Source organism: Gopherus flavomarginatus, chromosome 11, assembly GCF_025201925.1.
Source record: "Gopherus flavomarginatus isolate rGopFla2 chromosome 11, rGopFla2.mat.asm, whole genome shotgun sequence".
Classification (NCBI taxonomy): Eukaryota; Metazoa; Chordata; order Testudines; family Testudinidae; genus Gopherus; species Gopherus flavomarginatus.
The window spans coordinates 33,858,225-33,884,373 of NC_066627.1; the positions used below are offsets into that span (position 1 = coordinate 33,858,225).

Here is a 26,149-nt window from a genome sequence, read left to right on the forward strand (position 1 = left end):
TATCATAGCTCAATATTCCCACCCTCTCATGACAAGACACAAATGTGCTTGCAGAATCTGTGAGCGCATTCATTGATGTGCACAAACAGACATTAATGCACCCAATGGTCCATAGGGCATGCCCAGATGTAGTGAGGCACAGGCAAAGAGATAAGCACTCAAGTTCTGAGCAGGCACTTTTTGATGCCTGCCAGAAACGTGGCTCTAGTTACCAACAGAAAAGCTCTGGTGCTGCCTAGAAACCCTTGGGCTGAATTCTCCCTGGGTTATGAGTGTGTAAATTTCATTAGTGCTCAGAATGGGGAGCAACATGTGTCCCTTGAGGTAGAATAGACAGCTCCTTCTCAGGGCAGGTTTAATTGATGCAGTGGTAAAAACAGAGGAAACCACAGGAGCCTTATCTACACTAGGGCTCTCACTGGTGGTAATATTCCCCAGTGTAAACAAGGCCAATACTTATCCTACTTTGTGTTGCCTTTCTACCCAGGATTATGCAAAGGAGACTTTGGCCACTGCACTAAAGAAGCTTATTTGTGGTAATCACAGCCTGTGTTCACAGAGACTGTTCAGAATGTAAATGAGAGTGAAGTTGTCAGATTTGCAGATTTCATCACTTTTAGCAGATGACTGCATCAGCCACTTGATTGAGAAGAGACAAGGTGGGAAATAAGGATCTCCCGTCCCGTCCCCCACCTTCTCAAATCATCAGCAACTTTCTGGGCAATCTCTAATTTATGCAAAGCACTCGCTGATGATAAACAAATATGTGAGGAATTTTTAACAACAGGCGCTGGCATTTTAATATGCTTCTCTTCATTAGCCAGGCTAAGCCTTCTAAACAGGGAACCCTAGACTCGTACACGGTCTGACTCTTAAACAGTACATGTGCATACGAATGATATATTCATCACCAGCTGCTTTGTGTCCCATCAGTGTCATGTGGTTAAAATACATTTCTAATACTTCCGGGGACCTCGATTACATTTGAAAAGCCAGACTTACACCGTAAGACATCTGATTCTGTGATACTATGACTGATTAATTCATTTGTTCTTTTCAATGGATGTCCAATGGTTAGATCCTTTATAAAGATGCATGTTTGACAATCCAAAAATTCCTAAGTCTTCAACAGATATTGGGGATATCCATAAATTACATAACACATTTATTGGTGATGTTAAAGACCCACCCGCCCTTTGTAACACTAACACTGAAACAAACACACAAGATTAAGAACCTACTTACTCCCTAATGCATTATGTAATTTATGGACAGCCCCTTACACAGTACTCTGATTCTTTTAGCAGCTGCAGCTTTACCCAAGGACATCAAGACAACCCCTTGTTATCCAAAATGCTTTTGAGTAAATGCTTTTGCTGCACCTCTCTGAGTGATGGTACTAGGTCAACAGAAACATTCTTCTGGCAACCTATAAAAACTGCTTCTACGCTGGAGATTTAGGTTTCCATAGCTGCAGCATTCAGGGGTTGGATTTTTCACACCCTTGCATGCCTAAATTTGAAGTGTAGACCAGGCCAAAATCTGGATTCTTCAATAAGCTTTAATTTCTATTTCTGTTTCTTTAGCTTGATTTTTCTAAGCCCTGACCCTGCCAATACTTAAGATTTGTCTACACTAGAAAGTTTAATTGTACTGGTATAGTTAGTGCAGCAAAATAATCCTAGCGTTGACATAGTTGTAACTGCATAAAAGTGTTTACACTGGTATAATTTACTCCAGTTCAGGGTGGGATGCAAGGCATCTTTATACTGATATAACTACATCCACACTAGGGTTTAGATCAGTATAACTATATTGTTTAAAAAAAAAATCACACCTCTAACCAACATAGTTACACTAGTATAACTTTTTTAGTACAGAGAATCCTTAAATACATGACTTCAGTGGGATTACTTAAAGCCCCAGCTCATCAAGGCAATTCTTAGCTCTTGTTGAAATCAATCGGATTTAAACACAAAATCAAAATTAAGCACATGCTGAATCAGACGAACATAGTTATATACATGCTTTCATGTTTGAGGGATCAGGGACTTACACTGGTTATTTCCTATTGCATTGAAAAAGTTCCCTAGTAATTCTGTTTTCTGTGTCACTGATATAACTATATACTTGGGCAATCCTAATGTGCAACTATTTTTTTCCTTTTCTTTTTTTCTCCTGACATTAAAAACCAATAAAACATTTTAAAAAAAAATTTCAAAAGCATCTCTTAGAAATTGTATATGCTCTACGCAGGAAACAGAAATGCATGTTAATTAATAACGTGAAAATGGAAAGAAAAAAAGAGAGGTTTCAAAATGCTGCCAACTTCTCAACAATGCACCTGATTAAAGCAGATCAAGTGCAGCATGGAGTGGAAGTTGGAGAGGACATTGCAAGTACCTAGGTCAGGGGAAAGATTTACAATAAAATCGTATTACAGATTAGTTGTAGATTAAACACACTGAAAAAAAAATCCCAGTGTTATGAAATCACTGATGTTTAATCTCTGTCACAAAGTAACCTCTCCAGGGACCAAATTTTCAACCATAAAATGAAATCCTGACTCCACTGAATTCAAAGGAAATTTTGCCATGGACTTCAGTGGGGCCAGTATTTCACCCAGAGTCTCTAAAGACTTGCTTCTGCACTGAAATAAATGGGAGCTTTGCCACTAACTTCCCTGGGAACAGAATCAGGCAGTAAATCTAAGCCTGCAAAACTCTATGTTCACTGACTGCACATGCAAATCACTTTGTTGTGCGTGTCAGTTGGATGGCCAACTACCTAAGTGTCAGATTTGTGCACACAAACACCCACATGCACCTCCAAACGACTATGTGCCCAACATTTGCAGGCTCAGATGTGCAGGCTAGTGAAAGCTAGCTGTAAATTGAGACCCTTGGGTGAGATTTTCAAAAGTGCTCAGCATTGGCCTAAATGCTCCCATTAAAGTCAATGGTAAAACTCTGCTGGGTTTCAATGGGAACAGAGTTAGGCCAATGTTAATGCTTTTGAAAGTCCCATTTTTTGGGTCAGATCCTGTATTAGGGTAAAATGTCATAGCTCCATTGATCTCAGTTAAGCTCTTCTAATTTATATCACCTGACAATGTGGGCCTTCGAGCCTTTGAAAAAGTAGAATTCATGAAAGGGTTTTTTTATTAGAGCTGGATGGGTAATGGAAAGAAAAATTTTGCTTTCAGTTTTTATCCAAAAATGTGCTTCATCAATCTTTTCTGACCAGATATACTCATGTGCCATATTTTTAACCCTTCACAATCTCTCCCATGAACTTTCTGAACAGAATATCAAATAATATTATAATTCTGAGCTCTGCATTCATCACTTATATGGCAATTTCTCTCGTTATTCATCACAATGAATTTACTCAAATAGGAGCTTTTAGCTGAACATACATGTCCTACGTCTAGCTTTGTATAGAACAAGTATCGACTGAGTTATTACAACATGTACAGATGAAATGTCTAAGGGCCTGATCCAAGAATCCCATTGATTTCACTGGGCTTTGGATCAGGACCAGATAAACTGTTTGCCTACAATGAAGTTACAACTAGATTAAAGTATAAAAATAGATTAGATAGAAGAGTACCTTAGGTTAATTCCCCCGTACAGGAAACTGATCCATAGCCATCCCAGTAAGAGGAAAAGCAGCATTAAAGGAAATGCAAACACAAACCAGGATCCAAAGTTCACCACATCACACCCTGGAAAAAAACTTGGAAAATAGGGAAAGCTAATTAATCTGAGGAGTGAAACACCCCTTTCACATGAAATGAAGGGGAACAGATGTCTGAAATCAAGATCAAAATGTCATGCAAACTTTCCAGCTGCACAGTTTTTAAAAAGGTGATTATTTGTATATCAATAGTGCCAACCAGCACCAATTGAGATTGGGACCCTATTGTGCTAGGAGTTGTATGAGCATGTCGTGAAAAACAGTCCCTGCTTCAAAGAATTTAAATGGACAATTTGAAATGACATTTTGGAACAGACCTCTCTAGATTTGCAGGAATTCCCAAATAATAACACTCAATATTTAGCACTTTATGGAAATTAACTAATTAATCCTAATTCATGGTGGAACCCACTTTAAGAGTGTGTGAACATGAACCTTACAGAAGACGTCTACCCACTTTCATCCATGTCTAAGAAGAACCTTCTATGTAGATCACTGCATGGTTGAGAAATAACTGCAAGTTTACAGTGACAACACTATATCTACTTTTTCAGATGGGAAGCCTCTTAATGTTTAATAATAATCAAAGCATTCTACAAAGGACATCAGTATCATCTGTATTTGACAGATGGAGAAGCTGAGGCACAAAGGACTTGTCCACGTTCATCCAGCAGCAGAATCAACTGAGTCCCAGTTTAATGGTCTAGCCGCTAGGCAACACTGCCATCCAGGACAGAAATAGTGTGTGCCTTGTTTTCCTTTTTCACCACATAATGGACAACTTATAAAGTTGCCCTGGTTCACCAAAACACTTAACCATCGGAAGCAGGTCTAAGGGGAAAAACAGTTCAAAAAAGCAGGCAGTTTTTCAAAGAGACATTATTAAGGGCACACAAGCAAACTATCCCACTGCATAGGAAAGATAGGAAGTATGGCACGAGACCATCCTGGCTTCCCCAGGAAATCTTCAATGATTTGAAACTCAAAAAAAAAAAGAGAGTCCTATCAAAAGTAGAAACTTGGCCAAATTACGACACCATGAATATAAACAAAACCCAACACCTGCATGTAGGGACAAAATTAGAAAGGCCAAGACATAAATTAACTAGCTAGAGACATAATGGGTAACAAAAACAGATTCTACAAATACATTAGAAGCAAGAGGAAGACCAAGGAGAGGGTATGCTCATTACTCATTGACGAGGGGAAGACAATCACAGAAAATGTGGAAATAGCAGAAGTGCTAAATGCCTTTATTGTCTGTTTTCACCAAAAGGTTATTAGTGATCGGATGTCTAACATAGTGAACGTCAGTGAAAATGACATAGGATCTGGGGCTAAAATACGAAAAGAACAAGTTAAAAATTACTAAGACAAGCTAGATGTCTTCAAGTCATTAAGGCCTGGTGAAATACATCCTAGAATATTCAAAGAGCTGACTGGGGAGATATCTGAGCCACTAGCGATTATCTTCAAAAACTCATTGAAGACAGGAGAGATTCCGGAGGACTGGAAGAGGGCAAATATAGTGCCAGTTTATAAAAAGGGGGATAAGGAGAATCTGGGAAATTACAGACCAGTCTGCCAGCTTGTCATATGGTTCAGTACACGGAAAGATAATGGAGCAAATAATCAAGCAACCAATTTGCAAACACCTAGAAGATGATGTCATAAGTAACAGTCAACATGGATTTGTCAAGAACAAATCATGTCAAACCAACCTAATAGCTTTCTTTGACAGCGTTACAAGCCTTGTGGATGCGGTGAAGTGGTAGACATAGTATATCTAGAATTTAGCAGTATGGCTTTTGATACTGTCTCATATGACCTGCTCATAAACACACTAGGGAAATATAGCCTAGATGGAGCTATTATAAGGTGGGTGCATAACTGCCTGGAAGCCATTCCCAGAGAGTAGTTATCAATGGGTCACAGTCAAGCTGGAAGGGCACATCAAGTAGGGTCCTGCAGGGATTGGTTCTGGATCCAGTTCTATTCAATAGCTTCATAAATTATTAAGATAATGGCATAGAGAGTACACTTATAAAGTTTGCAGACGATACCAAGTTGGAAGAGGCTGCAATTGCTTTGGAGGATAGGATTGAAATCCAAAATGATCTGGACAAACTGGAGAAATGTTCTGAAATAAATAGGATGAAATTCAATAATGACAAACACAAAGTTCTCCACTTAGGAAGGAACAATCAGTTGCACACATACATAAAGGGAAATGACTGCCTAGGAAGGAGTAATGCAGAAAGAGACTTAGGGATCATAATGGATCACAAGCTAAATATGAGTCAACAATGTAACACTGTTGCCAAAAAAAGCAAACATCATTCTGAGATGTATCAACAGTAGTGTTGTAAGCAGAACACAAGAAGCAACTCTTCCACTGTAGTCTGCACTGACAAAGCCTCAATTGGAGTATTGTGTCTAGTTCTGGTTGCCACATTTCTGGAAAGATGTGAACAAATTGGAGAAAGTACAGAGGAGAGCAACAAAAATGATTAAAGGTCTAGAAAACACGACCTATGAGGAAAGATTGAAAAAACTGGGTTTGTTTAGTCTGGAAAAGAGAAGACTGAGAGAGGACATGATAACAGTTTTCAAGTACATAAAAGGTTGTTAAAATGAGAAGAAAAATTCTTCTCCTTAACCTCTAAGGATAGGACAAGAAGCAATGGGCTTAAATTGTTGGAAGGGAGGTTTAGGTTGGACATTAGGAAAAACTTCCTAACTATCAGGGTGGGTAAGCACTGGAACAAATTGCCTAGGGAAGTTGTGCCATTGGAGGTTTTTAAGAACAGGTTTGACAAATACCAGTCAGGAATGATCTAGTTATTATATAGTCCTGCCTTGAATGCAGGAGACTGGATTAGATGACCTATTGAGGTGCCTTCCAGTCCTACACTTCTGTGATTCTAAGTGCTTGATTTTAAGCATATGGTTAAGTCCCGAAAACATATGAGAGTGTTTTTCAGAATCAGGACCTATAGCATTAGGGTGAAAACCCATGTATTATAGCTAAGGCTGAAGGAGCCATTTCCTTTTGAATTCCTACTGTCACTTCCTTTTCCCAAAACTTGCTTTTGAGGGCAGGAACTTCACATACCTGGTCTCAGCCTAAAGGTGAATTTCCTATAGGAAACATGTGACGTCTTAATTTTGTAGAATTCCCTCTCACAGAACGTGCAGTTCAGCAGAGATTTCATAAACTGATTGTACTCCTAGGGATCTGGCTTCCTAAGAATTTCCTCCCATACCTCTTTAGCTGTCCTAGAAGGATGAGATTTGGTGCCGTTCCGGTCAGCGTTGCTGTACCTCCAATGCTGGCTGCATAAGGGATTGAAATGAGGAAACCTTTCCATATGTTTGCCTTGTATTCGTCCTCTTTCTTTAAATCCATGGCAACGTCAATGACAACTTCCTTCTCCTCCATCAGATCTTTGCTTTAAAACATTCCAAAAGAGACTCCATTGAAAGCCCTGGTTCAAATACAGGTGTAACCAATTCAGAACCTTGACAAAAGGAAAATTCTCAGCTTTTAGCAATGAGATTAGCAATATCCCAAGGGATGTCTATGCAGAATATTGCAACACATGGGGCCTGCTTGACATCCTCATCATTCAGCTGATGATTGAGAACCACTCTGTACTGGACTGGTCCTGTGAAATGCTGAGCCCCTTGACTGCCCTCAATAAGAGCTCAAGGTGCTCACATCTCCCAGAAACCACTCATCACCTTGTAAGATAAGGCTGTAAAAAAAAATTAACAAAAAGTCAATACTCTTCATGTTAAAATATGAAAAAGGCTTTGATGCTCTCAAGCTATGGAATAGCAAGAAGAGTCTATTCCTGGGGAAGATATTTATTCTACATCATTTACATATCAAACCTGGACCATCAGAGGGATGTAAATCTTGGTGATTTAAACCTGATGCCTGACACATTTAATGTTCTCAAAAAAGCAATGCAGACACTTCCCCAGCAGTAGGCACCTCCAATCACATTTTCAAAGTGGCGTGAAAATTTGGCCCTGTGCTGTCTTGTTGAACATATTGGAGAGGGGTTTTTCTGGTCAGGCTGTTGGTAGTCGGGAAATAGAGTAATAGGTGGAATCAAAAGAGTTTCATTGATTGAATTTCTCACTCCTAAGGCTGTTTCTATTTGAGGGGATAATTTCCTCACTCAGCTCTCCAATACAAACTTTATAATTAACTTACTCCTCAGTACTTGCCAGAAACTGCAGCTCAGTTGGTACAGTGTAAAGTTTATTCTGCTGTAAAGAGGCTGAAAAAGAAAGATTAGGACTTTAAAACAGTTTAAAGCATCTAGAAAAACTCTCCCTGACCCAAACAATGGAATGGAAAGGGCTGCCATTTTCAAAGAGGAAAATTCACTCCACACACAGAGAGTTCTATGCTGATAAAGCTCAAGGAGACAGAAGAAGTAAAATCCATTCCTGTTGATCTGAGGCCAGGGTACAGGCGGCAATACAGCCCACTCCCCACAGCCACCACTATGCTCTGTAGGATGCCATGTATAACATCATTCCAAAGATCTCTGGCAGCCTGCTCTCCCTCACCTTGACAAACTCAGCTCCTCCTGTGCGACCAGGACAGTCTACATCTGACCAAGGGTTGTTTTTTTTATGTCTCTAGTGACATGGATATTCTAATGTAGACTGTATTTCCAGTTTGTAATTTAACCTCTCGGGTATTTGGTGTTTATTTTTTGATAAACTATGGTTCATTTTTAGGACTCAAAATAATTTTATCTGAATTTTAAAAAATGGTTTGGCCTTAAATTACATCAAGATTATCCCTGTCCCAAAATCACTTGCCCCCAAAAGATGAGCTCTGAGAGGGTGAAATTTCAGCCCCATGCACCACTTTGCTCCCACCTCCAATCTCATTTTGAAGGCTAGAGTAGGACATAGTGGTGATTAGGCCCTATCCCAGGCCATCTTCACATGGGTCAATTTCACCCAGAGAGCACAGGCAATTTTTAGAGCCCATCAGCCCTCTGAAAGCCACACATTCCCAAGGTTGAACACTCTCAAAGTATAGCATAATTCTCTGAAGGCCAACCCCGGGGCATAAGGCCTAGGAGAGCATGGGGGAACTTTGGATCTGACTAGCCTCTTCTGCTTGCAGTTCTCAGTGACATGGCACATTTGAGCAATACATTTTTATAAAACCCCATTCCCCAGAATTTTACCTTGGTCTCAGGGAGATAGTGAATTTTATTAGATTTAAGCCAGAAACACAGTTCTTTATTATACTTGATGTTTGCTATTGTTGCTGAACATTGCTACCCTTGCTGTGTTGTCATACATTTTAGGATTTCAGAGGCCTACAATTAGGGTTACTAACAATCAAAATGCTCTGCTGATCATCATGGGCATGGACTCAGTGCTATTTTCCCCCCAGCTTTCCCTGCACATACTTCATCCACAAACATTGCCTTCTCTTACCTTCAAGAAAATGTAGTGAACTATGGGGAGAGGACACAATGGTCAAAGTCTTTGGACCTGTTTACTCATACACTGAAGAGATCAAGCTCAGTGAAGCAGGGAACTTTGCAATGTCATGTTTTACATGTTGCTAATTTGTGGAATCAGAGTTAATTCTCTTGGAAAGCTGAGCTTTGATTCCAAGAAAGCTATAATAAAGGGATGTAACTGGAAGGAAGAAAATTAACCCATTGGTGTCTGTGGACTTTCTCTCTATGCGTAAATGTCAACTCTTGAATAGAGGGCCAAACCAAAGCCTATGCACCATTTAAATCCCACTTAAGCCCTTGTGCTGGCCTTTTAAATAAGAGTGTAAGTTTCATTTTGTCTATTTTAGATGCTCTCAATGTCTTTCATACTGGGCCCAACCCCCCTCCCATATAGCAATAAGGAAAGGATCCACCCTTTGACACCTGTTCACAGGCCACCTGGGGCATTGCACTCCCAAGGCTGAGAACCCCTTTTGTTTGTTTTTTTAAACAGAGAGAGAGAGAGAGACACTGCATAATAGCCACATTCCCAGTGATTGATGAAGCTGTGAGTTATGCAGGTTATCCCAAAAGTGTGCCAAGAAACCCCTCATCCAGGGCTGTACTATCACACAATCTGTACAGGCTACACACTTTACAGAAAGACTGCTCTAGATAAAATTTAGCTTTAACACTATTGTGCTCTTATTAGACTCCCTTGGCCAGTAAAGACAAGGTGACTTATAACATGAACCCAGGCATGGTGTAAGAAGATCACCACTATGAACTTTTAGAGGTTTCTAAAATATATTGAAAAAGTAATGTTTCCAACCCTAAAAATGTAACATTCTGAGGGCTGATATCTCACAGTCTGCCAAAGGTAACAAAAGGAAAGGCGGAGCTATGAATTTGTAACTTTGTAATGAGATGATGCTTCCGTTCCTAGCCTTGTTGGACTGCAGGACAGGCCCCACGTGATTCTGGAGAGGAAAATCTACATTCAAGAGGAAACATTTTTAAATAGCTGTTTAAAGCTGCTCAGAGGACTGAAATGTTGGCAGAGACGGATTAGCGGGCAGAGAGGTGAGGCGGTCAAAGATGCAGGATACATTTATTATCACATGGCTCTGCAGCTCATCATGTGGATGTCACAGGGCATATATTTGGAAGTGTCAGAATATAATCAAATTAATTAAGGTTGTGCCTAAGGAATTTGCAGCCAGCCTCAAAAGGGAAAATTTTGCACATCATCAGATGTCATTCTTAAAAGCAGCTCAAAATGGAACCCATTTTGCAATATTCTTGCTCATTGAATTTTTTGAAATGTATCTGATTATACCTTGGAAGTCTAAAATGAGTGTAGCTCTTTGCAAAGGTAGCGTGTAAATTGTTGGTTTCATGCAAGCTGTGCAAAAGTTGGGCAACAAAATCTAAGCCTAGTCCTGGGGTCAAGCCAAGTTTCAATAACAGATAAACCCTTAAGGAAAAACCTCGTTCACAGTTCTCATCATCTTTCTAGACACAAACCAAATTCATGTTTTTGACTGAGAAATTGCTTCAAGATTTGGCGTTCATTCAAGAAATTCTGCTTGCATTGTCCAGATCACAGATGAAGCTCCCATTCTATTTTCTAAATACAATGAGGATGAGAGAAAAGGCCAAATCTGTCCTGGCATTCGTATTAGAGCTAAATTAGGCTCCACTGTTACTGATTTCTACCTTTCTCCCAGACAAAGAGATACTAGGATATCTGCATTTTGACACCCTATATTTCAGTTGTGAATTTTTCTTTCACTTCTGCTTACTATACTGGCAAGTCTCAACTTCCAAATAAATAACAACGATGCAGCTAACATATCTGCAAACCATCACTCTGTTGATTCTGTGTATGTTATAGCCCTTGTCTGTCTTGCTTGTTTACATTGTAAGTTCCTTGGGACAGGGACAGTATGTACAGTACCTAGCACAATGGGCTACCATAGGTCCCCAGTATTAACTGTTCCTTAGACACTACCATAATAAACATTATAAATAAATAATCAAATCGGCTCAAAGGACAGGGTTAAAGATCAAACTCACTAAATGCTCTAATTACAGACAGACTATCAGGTTTGGAAGGGACCTCAGGAGATCATCTAGTCTAATCACTGGTCAAAGTAGGACCAATTCCCAGACAAATTTTTACCCCAGTTCCCTAAACGGCCCCCTTAAGGATTGAACTTGCAACGCTGGGTTCAGCAGGCTAATGCTCAAACCACTAAGCTATCCCTTCCCCCAAAAGGTCACAAAAAAGAGTAACCATTTGTAATAGACTAAAAATGTGCATGGTTAAAAATTCATAGAGTAAAAGCAACAAAATGGCTTGGATCAAAAATATCTCATGATTGCCATACACGGATTGTGAATTACAACTCTGTAAGAACATACATATGTTTGAATTCAGTTTTCTACATCTCAGGAATCAGCAGCCACCAAAAAGCCATTACTCAGTAAGGGGTACTTCTGTTTCCGCAGTTCACAAAGGGAATTAGGAGAAGAGAGAGAAGCTACTACTACCCTAACCATAATTAATAGCTTCAGCGAGGACTTCATTTCTATATTGCTGCTTTCATCACTGTCTCCCAAAAGAAAAAACCTCCCTGGAAATTATTTTGTGAACAATCGAACTACTGGGGAAGATTTTTCCCCCCAGTTACTAAGCTCACTGATTGAACTTTGTGCAATAGCTGTTTATTAATAATCCTTAGCATTTCTGTAGCACTAGTCCTGAGGATATCTCAAAGGTTTATAAGCCTCATTTAACCCTCTAACCCCTCGCCCCACGTTGTTATCTCCATTTTACAGTTGGGAAAAGAGAGGAACAGAGAGGAGAAATGACTTTTCCAAGATCACACAGCAAATCAGTGATAGGAAATCCTGACTCCAATCCCTTGCTCTAATCACTCCCACACTGGAAAAGGGTGTGTGCTGTAAAGGCTTGATCCTAAACCCACGGCAGACAATGGCATAGCTCTCATTGACTTTAATGGTGCAGGATCAGGGCCTAAAAAGCCAGTGAATGTCTTACCCAGAGCCCGCAGATAGGGCCACTAACTGTGCAAAAAGTTATTGTTTAAAAGAGGTATTGGCTGTCTCTCTGCCTGTCTAGGTATCGATATGAGTCTCTTCACCATCACATCTGGGTGCCTTTATGGGCTTGGAGTTTTATTTGCACCATTACTTTGCTTATCAGAGCTCCGTGGGTATGTATCACCCAACCTTTCCCTTTTTGCCCCAGGACCATTTGCAAATCAAATGCTTCACCTCACCAGGTCTGTCTGGTGAAATGTCTTATTCAATAGCTCATGGCTCCCAACGAGTATTGAGGCTTATAGGAATCTATTCTGATTTGCATGACAGGAGGAGGAGCCAGGGTGAAGGGAAGTGATGAGAGAGGGTAACAGTCCAATGCCCTTTCACCTCCATAATGAAACATTCTATTAAAAAGGGCATTTCAATACATATTAAACTTCAGCTAACATGTCTGCTTTAGTCCCCATTGAAGTCAATGGAAATTTAGTCACCAAGCTCACTGGGAACAGGACTGTCCCCAGGTTGTGCAATCTATTGTGCTATGGGAGCTACCTGGATTTTCTTCATTTTCTCTGTTGAGATCTTTAGATGCTTCTTTTTCTCCAAAGAGGCTCTTCAGAATCGCATTTGCAATTGGAAGCATCATAGCAGTGGAGGCTGTATTGCTTAACCACATGGACAGGAAAGAAGTTGTCAACATCATTCCTAAGATCAGCCTGAAAAGCAGAAAAATTAAGTTTAACAACCTGTGTTTTACAAGGTCAATTTTAGATTCCAGCAGAGAAAATCCCATGCCACAGTCTCATAAAATGAACAGGAACAAAGCTGGCTATAATATGCCAGAGCGTGTATAACTGGGATAAATGCTAATATGACAAGGCTGCATTTCTCCTCTGCTTCATTATAAGCCAACAAAGGAATGAAAACAACCTGATCTTAATGAAATCAGCAAGCTCTGAAAAAGGAGAGTGAGTGAGTGTGCGGGTGTCTGTGTGGAGAGAGAGAGAGGCGTGTGCAATGCTCTTACTAGTGTGCACAATTGACCATTTGTCGCACTGTTTTCTTGGCCAATCTGCAGCTCAGCTCACATGTTGAAATCACCAGAGTTTGAGCCTGGGAAATTAAGGCACAGAGCAAGCACCGTTGGTCTGTAGGTTACCTTGCAGGCTGGACTCCCACAAGCATGAGGACCTTCAGGGCAATCCGACGGTGCAGGTTCCACTCTTCGATGGCCGATGCCATGATTAAACCACTGAGAAAGAGGAAGTTGGTGTCTAAAAAATACTGTGGGCAAACTTTGTTCGAAGGGAGAATCCCCAGAAATGGAAACAAGGTGATTGGCAGCAGAGCAGTCACAGCTAGAGGCAGGGCTTCTGTGCACCAGTACACGGCCATCACGAGGATCACATAGAGGCATTTTCCCTCCTTAGGAGGCAAAAGGAAATGGAGAGAGAGAAGCTGACGGCTCTGGAGTTACAAACAAGCCTTCACACATTGGTACACTTACCACGGACAAGTAAAATACACCCACTTACCACCAGCGTGCAGGGGTAGAAAGAGCATTGGAGGGGCTCACCCCTCATCTATGTAGAATTTGCCCCTGATCATTCCATTGGGGCAGGATTCAAATCATAGAAATGCAGGGCTGGAAGGGACCTCAAAATGTCATCTAGTCCAGGGCTGAGTATACCTAAAACATCCCTGACACATGCTTCTTCAACCTGTTCTGAAAACCTTCAGTAACAGAGATTCCACAACCATCCTTGGAAGTCTAGTCCAGTAGGTCACTATCCTTATAGTTAGAAAGTTTTTCCTAATATCTAACCTAAATCTCCCTTGCTGCAGATTAAGCCCATTACTTCCTGTCCTACCTTCCAATGGGGAACAATTGATCACCATCCTCATTATAACAGCCATTAACATATTTGAAGACTTATCAGGTCCACCTCAGTCTTCTGTTCTCAAGACTAAGCAAGCCCAATTTTTTTTAACCTTTCCTCATAGATCAGGTTTTCTCAACCTTTTATCATTTTTGTTGCTCTCCTTTGGACTCTGTCCAAATTATCTAGATCTTTCTTAAAATACAGCACCCAAAAATGGACACAGTACTCCAGCTGAGGCCTCACCAATGTCAAGCAGAGCGAAACAATTACCTCCTTTGCCTGACATACAACATTTCTAAACATACATGCCAGAATATTCGCCCTTTTCACAACTGCATCACATTGTTGACTCATGTTCAATTTGTGATCCACTGTAACCCCCCAAATCCTTTTCTAAAGTACTACTACCTAGCCAGCTATTTCCCATTTTGTAGTCGTGCTTTGATTTTTCCTTCTCAAGTATACTTTGCTCATCTTTACTGAATTTCATCTCGTAGATTTCAGACCAATTCTCCAATTTATCAAGGTAATTTTGAATTCTAATTCTATCTTCCAAAAGTGTGCAACCCCTCCCAGTTTGGTGTCATCTGCAAATTTTATAAGCATGCTTTCCACTTCATTATCCAAGTCATTAATGAAAATATTGAACAATACTTGATCCAGCACTGACCCTTGCGTGACTCCATTAGATACATCCTCCAAGTGTGATAGTGAATTCTTGACACCTGCTTTGTGAGTATGGTCTTTCAACAATTTGTGCACACACCTTATAGTAATTTCATCTAGATCACATTTTCCTAGTTTCCCTTCTGTGGAATGAAGAGAGGGTCTGGGACCTAGACCCTAAGGAAACCTTAATATCCATATACATCTCAGGGGCTTTGCCATAGGCATTGGGTTATGTGTATGGAGGCTCTGTGCCTCCACATGATGGGTGGGTACATCTCCCTTGTTATGGAGAGGAGAGTCAACTGCATCCATGCACTGATTCTTCTCTCCCATCCCCTATGCCTACAGATCTGCACAGGGATGGGAGCAGGAGGAGCAAAACCTGGCTGGACTGGGAAGAGAAATGTGCACTGAGCCTTCTGGACACCAGCAACAATAAATTCTCCAGCGACTGCATTAACTTTTGCACTGAGACCCCTCTATACCCTTGAGGGTTAATAGGCGGGAGAGCTAGCAATAAAGGAAACAGAGAAATAATCCAGTTGACTAATAATGTTGTTAATCTTCTGTCTACAATGCTGCTCAAATGAGATGAGAGTTGCTAACACCCCGGGTTTTCCAACAGAGTTTACAGACTGTAATGCAAACATTTTTTTGCCCTCAGTCCAAGTTCCAGAAACTTCACAAGATCAAATGACCTGTTTTCCCTTTGCCCAATCCTCTTCAGCTTCCAGAAAGGAAAGTTTCACCAAAATGAATTTCAACTCAGGTGTCATGTTCTGTCTCTTATTGTATCAGTGATTTAATCTGTTTGTCAACATCCCAATGCAAGAGCGCCATCAACGAAGCTCTCAACTGATCTGGTTAGATAAAAGCACAATTCAGAGGGCTAGTTGTAAAGACAAGAGTTTTTATTTTCCGAAAAGAACACTGACAATTTCTACATATTAATTAAGCAATCCAACTCAACAGGTTACACCTTGTAGCCTAATAATTCACTTGCAGAGCAGGATCAAAAGCCAAGGTTTACAGACACAACCAGGCGTGAAGAATTGTACCATGATTCTGAAGTGTCTCGTTGCAATTTTGTGGTGGCATCTATTAATCGATAACAAAAATAGCCAATGTTGTACTTTTGACAGAACTGTAGTTTTCTTGATGTAACTTAGTTCAGATCAAAAAGTGGATGGACCTCACCCAAAGAAAAGTTTTAAATGAAAACAAAGAGTGTATTTTTAACAGCACCCATCCACCCACCCAAATTTTGATTAGGAGTAAGGAGCCCCAAGAACAACACTCACAGCCTCTAAGTCCTTAATAAAACTGAACATTTTGAATTATCAAAGCACTCTCCAAATATTAATGAACTAGTGCTCCCAGCCCCTGGGAGGTTGGTTAGTAAGCATTAAGGGAGTTAGGTGCCTACATTCAACTGATTTCACCTGCTATCCTAGCCAGGGTTCTTTGGCCAGGGCAACTGCTTTGACAGTTGGTGGGGTGGTCAGGCCCTCCACATCCAATGCATATACTGTCTGTGCAGCATGCACCTCACAGGGAATATGTAGCAATGTGTTCCTCCTCCCCAACATATTATATCCCACTCTGCAGAACCATTGCATATCGGCACCACTCTGCTTCCCCCACCCCCCATGCAGCATAGGGATTTGGGGAATAAATAAGTCTCTAGCTCAATTAAAGTTCAGATAATTTTTGGTAGCAAATGCAAACTTTCAAGTGGGTCTTGTGATTGGGTTAATTTTTAACCATTTAATGATTGCTAGGGAAGTCTTGGGTAACTCTGCACTGCCCCGGAGCTGCTTCCAGTTATACCAGAGACAAAACTGGCTCTTTAGAGAATGACCTCTGCTCTGCTGTGCTCAAGAGATACCTTTGTCCCACTGACGAATCCGGGATTTTTCATGCTAGGATACCTACTGTGCACTCTGCAATGGCAGAGGAAGCCAAGCCTTACCTAGCAATGGTTACTACAGAAGACAAACTTCCACTGCCTGGCAGCTTGAAGGAGGAGACAGGAACAACCCATCAGAAGAAGTGAGCTGACATCTTGGAGGGACTTCAGTGGGGACAGTGTTATGGGAGCCAGGGCTAGCTCCAGGTTTTTTGCTGCCCCAAGCAAAAAAAAAAAAAAAAAAAAAGGCCGGAGTGCCGCCTCTTGAAAAGTGCCACCCCTTGAAAAGGGCCACCCCGAGCACATGCTTGGAACGCTGGTGCCTAGAGCCGGCCCTGATGGGAGCTATTGGAAGACTTTCTTAGTCAGGCAAAATTTGCTGGGCAATACACATTCATCAGCCCATTGACTGCATAACCCCTCCCTGCAATTTGTCACAGGCTCAGGAGAAGAATCAGTAAGGCTAATGGTTTGCAACCGCTTCTGTACATACCATTTTGTACCTTCCTTTTGCACATACCATTTTGTACCTTTTGTACATACCATTTTGTACATACATATTGATACCTTAAGCTCTTGTTACCTGCTACTGGTACTCAGAACTCCCTTTCTCTGCCTCCACAATGCGGATCCATGCTGAGGCCTGGTGATAGTCACAGTCCCCTGGCAGAATTTGGATAGCATCCAAGGGCCTCTCCAAATTACAACAGCCTCCTTGGGCTGCCATGCTGTGTACTACAGCCCCACAACCAATACACCCCTTAGGCCCTCGGCCACACACACCTATGCCAGGACAGCCAAGGTGGGAGAGGACCTTCCTCAGTTCCTGTGACAGGGGATTCCTCCCCGGGCCAGAATCTTTGGATCACCGTTCACCACTCTGGCCCTTTTGCCCAGGGTAAGGGGGTCAGAGCAGAGGTGAGGATCTCACCTTTGATCACCATTATCTAGCATACAAATACCTATCAGTCTCCAGGCTGCTTGCAAACTGTTCACAATTTGACATTCATACTGTTTTGAGTGTACACAAAGGTCACATGGTCTATTCACTGAGTGGGTGACCACAAGCATTGGAATCAGATTTCCACTCAGAATACTGGCTTCTTGCAATTATCCTGTAAATCATCATGCAACACATGCCTTGTTTGCAAACATTCTGGATAGCGAACAGAGGTTAAATGACTTAACCCAAGGTCACACTGCAAATCAATGGCACAGTCTGGATCCCAGCCTTCGGTTCTCACCCGCTAGACTACACTCCCTTCCCAGAAGCAGTGATAGAACCCGGGAGCCCTAACTCCCAGGCCACCCTAACCACTAGATATCACTGCTTTTCATTCTGCACATGCCTTCTCACCGGTGCACCATACCCCATTCTTGCAATCACTTCCTCTCGCAGCCCAGATGCTGCTAGCCCATTGAACTCTATGGACATCACCCACCATCTCCAGTTAGCCTCAGACACCCTCTATTGCTACATAGTTGGAAAGTGGTTCCTGTTTATTGCTTTTAAACGTGAGAGCTGTAACCTTTTCCTGGGAGTTGTTAAGTTTCCTTACTCCAGTCAGGAGATATCCATTGCTTCCAGGCCTATATCTTGCTTCTGAGTTAGTTTTAAGTTGATCTGTGTTCATTAAGGGATTGAACCTTTGTTTTTAGACAGCACTGGGCATTAAACACTTGCTTGGAGCCCCTGGTAGCAAGCCTGGCTACAGCAGATGCTGCCAAGCCAGGGGACTATAGACATTGAGTTCATTAGAAGTAGTTGTAACAAGCACTTTGCACAGCTCATTAAAAGTGCCCCCTGTGCTCAAACTTGCAACACAGTTCCTCCGACCACCTGCTGCCCTGCCTGAGCTCTTTGCAATCATTCACAACTCCCGCTCAGCTTCTTGGGTTAGATATTCAAGAATTTCAGCAGCAGGCAGAGAGGACCCGAGGGGCCCTGGTGCAAAGTGTGGTAAGGGAGATGCACTTCCTCAGGAAACCTTGCATTGTGACGCTTAATGCACAATCGACACATTACCCTTTCATTGTTTCAGCCCCCACTGAGGGAGCACATGCTGGAATCCAACCAAACCTGACTCTGAGGTCAGACTTTCTCTTTCCCATCTGTAGAAGTAGGGATGATGCCATTTACCCCAGGGTCTCCTCCTCCAATGATGTGACTCCCTCAGACAGCACTGACAAATGCTGGAGGTGTCGTTCAAATGTCAGCACGCCAGGATCCTGCAGTCCATCTGTCAATGTATGTACTCGCACAGCCGTCTTTACGTGGTATCTCTGCTTACAACCGGAGCTATTGCTGCCCTGCCGGGGGCTAATGGTGAAATCTTTTAACAGCGTCCCCTTGGTATGAATGGAGGGGTGGGGGATAAACAGCAATGGAAGGACCCCAACTTGACAGGTGAACTTTCAATCCTCCGACACTCAAAACAATCAAAAATCGGGAAACACTCTGCGGCAGTGTTCACAAGGAAACTCCTAGCCAGCTGAATGTCACCTGAGTGCACACTTGGATCAAGTCCATTGGAAAGTTCACTGAGGGGTTCAAATCTTTTTAGGGAGCCTGGGCCCACTTAGGATTTTCCTCATGTTAAGTTTGTAGTTTCTTGCAGTTCCAGTGCAAGTCCAGGTGAATCATTGCCCTTTGACCCACAACCCCTTGTGAATGGAAATGGATCCCCTGGGAAGCCAAACAAGCTGGCTCAGTCATTTACGTTAACTGGTCTTCACGATTCCAGTGGAGCTTTTACTGAGTCAAATTAAAAAGCCCTGAAGACCTTGAATAACCTCATCCCAGCTCCCATGCCCCGCCCCTACTGGGCACTCATAGTGCTCAGTGCTTAGGCCAAACTGACACCTAAGATAATGGTTCTGTTTAAGTGCTGTATGTTAGGCCCCACATCTCCAGTCCCCTTTGAAAGCCATTAAGAAGTGCATTGTGTTATGGCCAAAATCTAGCCCCTCTTTCATGGCTGTGGAGGGCCCTTTGGCAGCAGAACTGGTGTGGTTCCAATCCATAAGGTAGGGCTGGATGTGGGGGCCACCTGTGACATTAGGATCTGGGCCTTTAAGTGCTGAGCTTCCAAGGCAGAGAGTCTGTGAGGGGTGCTGTGAAGCTGCTTAGCCAGCTGGAACAGGATACAGAATAAAGCAGAACTCTTCTAAGCACATCAAGCACCAAGTGACCACTGAACACTACAATGCACAGCTGAACCAACACCCACCAGCTCTAACTTCCACGTGCTTTTAATACCCCCCTCGAGGCAATTACACTGGCATAGCTCACCAGAGCACAGTGCTTGCTGCCCCCCACCCCCTCACAACTCTGTCATGCTCCCTCCTGCCCAGGGATGTGGGGAATGGGTAGCATAGAGCTAGCTACTGTAGCTTATCATTACCAAGGGATTCCTCTACAATCAGGGCGTGCCTTAGGGCACCTTTCCAACTGCTTTATGCTGCTCAAAGCTTCCAGAACGGGGTGGCTGAGGTACTGGCCCAGAGTGTTCATCATATATATTTATCAGGGTTTAGCTACTATGCCAAGAGATAGATTATATATTAAACCAATGCATGGACTTGCACCAGATCTACATTTACTATCTTCCCTGAGGGCCTGGCTCATAAGAAACTGGTTTAAGAAACCCACAAATCAATGAGGTTTCTAGCAGCTGTCTGTTCTAAGTCAAGTATCAGAGGGTAGCCGTGTTAGTCTGGATCTGTAAAAGCAGCAAAGAATCCTGTGGCACCTTATAGACTAACAGACGTTTTGGAGCATGAGCTTTCGTGGGTGAATACCCACTTCCTCAGATGCATGTCACCCACGAAAGCTCATGCTCCAAAACGTCTGTTAGTCTATAAGGTGCCACAGGATTCTTTGCTGCTGTTCTAAGTCAGTCATTTAACTTCAGCCAGGCAGGTAATGGTATATGTTCCACAGCTAGCACATGTTCCTTTTACAAGCCACTATGCCATCTGGTATCCCACTGCATGGGCTCCCCTCACCTGCTGAGACTGCCTGTTCAACCCTCCTGGTGAACATAGTTATATATGTAACCTGTGCCCTTCATTTCCCAGCAGCCACCTGCTGCTCAGGCTGTGGCAGGACAGGTTAAACACAGTTCCAGACGTCAGAATTTAATCCCACATGAATACCTAAGTACGGTTCTTTGCTTGCTTAAAAAAAAGGTGTCAATTTATTTTTTGAAACCGGAAGTTTTATCTGGAACATGAACAAATGACACTCTGCAAGAGTCACTCCCAGCTGTAGGCTCATCCATACTCTAAACTTAAGAAGGACGGTTCAGATAGTGAAACTGCTGCTCGGATTTGTTTTAAACATGCAGGGCCAAATTCTGCTCTTATTTATAGTCACCGCACTGACATTGGGGATTTGACTTTAAAGTAATACAGATAGTAATGGCAGTGAAGCAGCAATTTTTTTAAATTGTGAATGAATTTAAAGCTCATGAAAATTAAAGACTAATTGCTAACATAGCTCAGTCAGAGATGGTGAAAGTTTCCCACATGCAACTCTGCCAACACCTCTCTAACCTGACCTGCAGCAGCTCTTGCTATTCCAGGCCTCAGTTCTCCACACAATGGCCCACAATGCACCGAAACGCTGATCTGTAGCACCCCCTGCACATAATGCCCAGTTCTGAGTTTCAATCCCCTCCACTTTTCCATCCCTGGGTCTTTCTGGAGCAAAAAAGTGCTAATCATGCTGACTTGTATGGACTTGCACATGAGGAGTGTGCTATCAGTATATTAGAAATCCTAAGTCTGGGCTTCCAAAGGCTGGTCTACACTACAAAGTTAGGTCAACATAAGGCAGCTTATTTTGACCTAATATGTCAGTCAGTGCCTACACTACAGCTTTTCTCCCATCGATGTCAGTGTCCTATTACACTGACATCATAACTCCACCTCCAGGAGAGGCATAAGGCTTATGTCGGTGTAGTTAGGGTGATGCAATGTCTGTGTAGACACTGTGTCCTTTACATTGACTGTCCTGTCTTGCAGAAGCCGCAAAATTGACAGGAAAGCCCCACTCCCTTGGACAACCGGGCAGCTGGACTCTGCTCCCAGCTGGGAGCCAAGGTGAGAAGCCCAGGGGACTTCAGGCTCCTATCCCAGCTGGGAGCCAAGGCGAGAAGCCAGGGTGACCTCCTCCCTGCTTCTGGCAGGGAAGGGGCAGGCAAGAAGCCCTGGGCAACTTCCCCTGCTCCCTGTGGGGAGCAGAATGGGAGGCAGCCCGCCAGGACCCCAGGAGCCTGTGGGGCAGCCAGGCTCCTGGCGTACAGCTGAGAGACCGGGCACTCAGCTCCCCACACTGTCCGTCTTAGGTCGGTGGAAGCGTTCCTGATGAGGACACACACTACCAAGCTAAGGAGAGTAGTGTAGACATACATAGTGTAGACAGTAGTGCAGTAATTACTGTGGTGGCTGTAAGTAGGCCTAGGTTTGTAGTGTAGACATACCCCAAGACAAGAGTCTGCATTTAGTACACCTCATGCGTTTTCTACCACAGACTATATGCCTGGACCTACATCACTGTCAGTTTCAAAAGGGAAGCCATTAAAAGCGTTAAAGCCACTTGTTCGGCTACAGAAAATAAATGCACAAACTAACACAATGAGCTATTTACAAGTCTGCAGAAGGAAGGAATTAGGTACTTGTTATGTAATCCTATTTCTGCCCTTTGAAACGATCAAAAGATTTCGTATGCACTTAGTAAAACATCATCCAAAAAGCAGTTATGCAAAATGGAAACTATGGATTTTAATTCCATAAAGGAATTCTCTCTGCTACTGTGTGGTGACATCAGCTAAAACAATGTTAATTCTTCTTCTTTCTTTCTTTCTTTTTTATTTCAGGGATTCACGTTGTGACTTTGGAAGTGAAGGTTTTACCTAAGCCATGGCTGTTCCAGTCCAGAGCTTCTCTTGAGCAGAGACTGCCAAACATGCTGAACTGTGCCCAATTTTTGCTGATAGGAACAAATTCATTTTCAAGTGGATCTGAATCGTAATGTGAATTCAAGGGTGAAATCCTGGCCCCGTTTAAGTCAATGGCAAAACACCTCCCAATGATTGGGGTGAAATACCCCAAGTCTCCTGAGAGGAAATACTAGTCATTCTAGACATCTAGCCAAACTTTGTTGGAGAGAAAGCTGTAAAAATCCTGTATTTCCCCAAGAAGGTTTTCAGCATTCACTGTAAAGACACAACACCTGCTCTGCTCTCTAACACAGTCCCCAAGCCCATATCCTAAACTGAAAATAGCTTGTACAGAAAAATCTAAATATTTCACTCAAGAAGCTTCTTCAGTCATGATAACAAAGGTTGCCTGTTTACAAGCATGTCCCACGCCTGCAAAATGCCATATTTTACAACATTGCTCATATGAGAAAATGATAACAAGGCATTTAAACCATGTAATACTCATTGGGCATATTGTGGTCCATTCATCATTTTATTGAGACTCCAACCACAATGCTGACCCCAAACCTGCAACTTTTGGCTGTCCTAAGAAAACTGTTCTTGGATGTAGATCTTGTGATTTCCTTATAGTGGGATTTCCTTACAGTTGGGGAGGCAGTGTGCCTAGTAGACAGAACACTATGCTGGCACTCTGGAACTCGGGGTTAATAGCTCTGCCACTGGCCTGCTGGGTAACCTTGGGCATGTCACTTAGTCCCTCTGTACCTAAGTTTCCCTTTGAGATCTACTGATGTAAAGCACTCTATAAGCGCTAGGTGTCCTAGGAAGGTTGAAAGAGTAGAATCACATACTTGTTAGTGCCAGATCTTAGCATGTTCCACTTAATTGTAGCCAATTCTGAGACGCTTCTTGCTTAGTTCTGCATTAGTCAATATTCCCACCACCCTGGGATGGATTGGTTTGTTTGGAGCTATCGCTTCTCCCACACGTGCACACACACACACACACACACACATACACACACAAAGCTCAAGGCACTTTCACAAATATATAAATACATATCACAATTAAAATCACTGTATCTGCACCCTACAACAAAGCAACATTTCTCCACCACTCCAATAGAGTTAAACTAAGCACAGACCCTTCCCCTGAACTCACTTCCACCCCAAGTGCCCAAGAGTAAAAAACGATGGACTTACAGTATACCCACAGAGACTGCTTCTCAGAAAATGCTCCACTGGGAACTCCTAGCAGTTAAATCCAGGGAGAATCTAGCTCAAGAAACTACACCATCCACAACCGTGGTAGCACAGCAGGGGGAGAGCCAGAGTAGCCAGGGCCCAAACCAGGTAGGGATAAAACCACACAGGGAAATGGCTAAGCAGCCAGTGCAGCTCACAGCCATAGGCTAAGCCTTATCCATGCTATAAATGCAGGTAGAACACGTTATTTTCACCCTCAGGCCAGACTCTGCTCACAGTACCAGGGGCATAAAGCCATGCTGTGGAATCTGACCCAGAGTGTGCTCTGGGGCTATGGGCCATTGATCTAATTCCCTCTGCCTTCTCTCTTTCCCCTTGTGGGATGCGGGGCCCCATCCGTGCAGGGGGTCCTGTGCAGGGTAGTTTTCCCAAGCTCCGGAATCCAATGCCATTTTGCGCTCTATGGAGCTGGAGGCACCGTTTGCATCAGGTATTTATGGCCTTGCCAAGCAAACATGAGGATCAGGTGGGGAGGTTCATGAGGTCTCCTGACTTGAAATGCTCTTTCAGGGCATAGTGCTGCAGATTCCCTTGTCTTCTTCTCGTGGGTGAGGGAAAGCTCTCCCCAGGCAGCCAGCAGGGAGGGCAGGCTGTCCGGGGAGGGGATTCAGACGAGCATAGAAGCCAGCCCCAATGTCCCCAGTGTCTTGACAGGAAAGGGTCTGGAAAACAAGCTCATGTACCAGGGCAGGGGTGTCAGCGTGCGGCGAGTGCTGACGGGCTGGAGAGGGGCACTTGGAGCCGGGCATGGGCGCAGCCTCTCTGCGGAGCCTTGGCCTGGCGGAGAGCGGGGGAAGGAGCGCAGGAGCGCACATCGCACGTGTGTCCCAGCTGCTGGGAGCCCGGTGCCAGCGAAACGCGGCTCTGAAGCCAACGCTTGGCGCCGAGAGACGCGGCGGAAAGTTCTAAGAGTTGGACACCAACTCGCTTGCTGCTGTCCCTGCTGCATCCACAGGCACCGAGGCAGCCTGCTCCGCAGGGACCGAGACACAGCTCTGACCCGGGGGAGGCTCCGGGGCAGACGAGGCGCTGGGTGGCGGATCGGTTCCAGCTGGGGCGCTCCAGGGAGGATGCACCTGGACCAGCGCGGGCAGGGCAGAGGGGAGTGGCAGGGGGCAGGTAGGAAGGAAGGTGGCTCGCCCTGGGAAAGGAGCCAGAAGGGACCTGGGGAGGGAGCGTGGCGGGCAGGACAGGGGCTCCCTTGGGGGCAGAGGCCACGGCGGGGGAGGGTCCCTGGGATGATGGGAGGGGGGCTGCTAGGGGGGCAGGTTTGGAGGTGTCTCTTGGAGAAGCAGGGGAATCGGGATTCCCTGGGGGCAGGCGGGAGGGGTCCCCTGTGGGGCTGCAGGCGGGGGGATCAGCGTGGGGAGGTGCAAGGGAAGGGGTTACCTTGGGGGGCAGGCTGATGATGATGGGCAGCAGCACCAGAGGGGTGCAGAGTAACACCAGGAACCGGTGGATACTCCACACTTTCTTCACTAGGGCTCCGATCGCTGCCATAGCCCGACAGACACCCGACTGCGGCCGGGCGCAGGGGCCGCCGCTTTATCCAGGGGGGAGGAGAGTTACTCGGAGAGGGGGAGGGAGGGCTCGTACCTGGGGGCGGCACTGAGCACGGGGCCACTGCTGCTGGCCTCCCCCTCCCCCCCCGCATGACAACCCCGCTCCTCATTCCTCACCACACCCCTGTCCCGCATCCAGCCCCACGCACCCACCCCCTCGCTGTCCCGGGAGCCGGAATCCAAAGGCCGGCGGGAGTGCCCCGGCAGACACCTGCCTGTTCGGTACAGAGACCAGCTTCCCTTCCCCGAGGTGAGGGGCGCATGATGTGCAAAGTAACCTCAACCCCCCAGCCACGGAGTTGGTGAGCGGTGAACTCTGGCCAACTAGGTTGAGCGATCTTGTCCAGTCTGGCTAGATACCACCATGATGGGCACCTTAGAAATCCGTAACTGCCCCAGGGCTTGGGGCAAGGAAGAGTGGTTTTGCAGCCAGTATTCTTAGAAGCCATCCCTCAGCATCCTTGGAGCACTACCCATCCCTTGCGGGTCCCACAGCCAGCACCCACTGTTTGCTGGCACACTCTAGGAGTGCTCCCTCAATTGGCAGAAGAACAGTTGTCCTGCTAGCAGAGATTCTGGGCATCCCAGCTCTCCCTATCCTTGACCCTTCTGCAGGAAGTGCTGTCCTTTCTGCTGCTCACTCTCATGGGACTCAC

General features: G+C 44.1%; 1 protein-coding gene across 1 annotated transcript in view; it reads right to left on the reverse strand.

Annotated features, from left to right (window-relative positions):
• The window catches only part of SLC13A3 (solute carrier family 13 member 3), a 41,195-nt gene extending 15,751 nt beyond the window's left edge, over positions 1 to 25,444 (reverse strand). The window contains exons 1-6 of the mRNA XM_050917346.1: positions 25,321 to 25,444; positions 13,417 to 13,682; positions 12,810 to 12,973; positions 7,925 to 7,991; positions 6,966 to 7,151; positions 3,613 to 3,738 (exon numbers count right to left, since the gene is read on the reverse strand). Of these exons, the coding sequence (XP_050773303.1) occupies positions 3,613 to 3,738; positions 6,966 to 7,151; positions 7,925 to 7,991; positions 12,810 to 12,973; positions 13,417 to 13,682; positions 25,321 to 25,431 (920 nt within the window). The 5' untranslated portion in view covers positions 25,432 to 25,444. The remainder of the gene's footprint in view (positions 1 to 3,612; positions 3,739 to 6,965; positions 7,152 to 7,924; positions 7,992 to 12,809; positions 12,974 to 13,416; positions 13,683 to 25,320) is intronic.
• Positions 25,445 to 26,149: the final 705 nt, after the last annotated feature.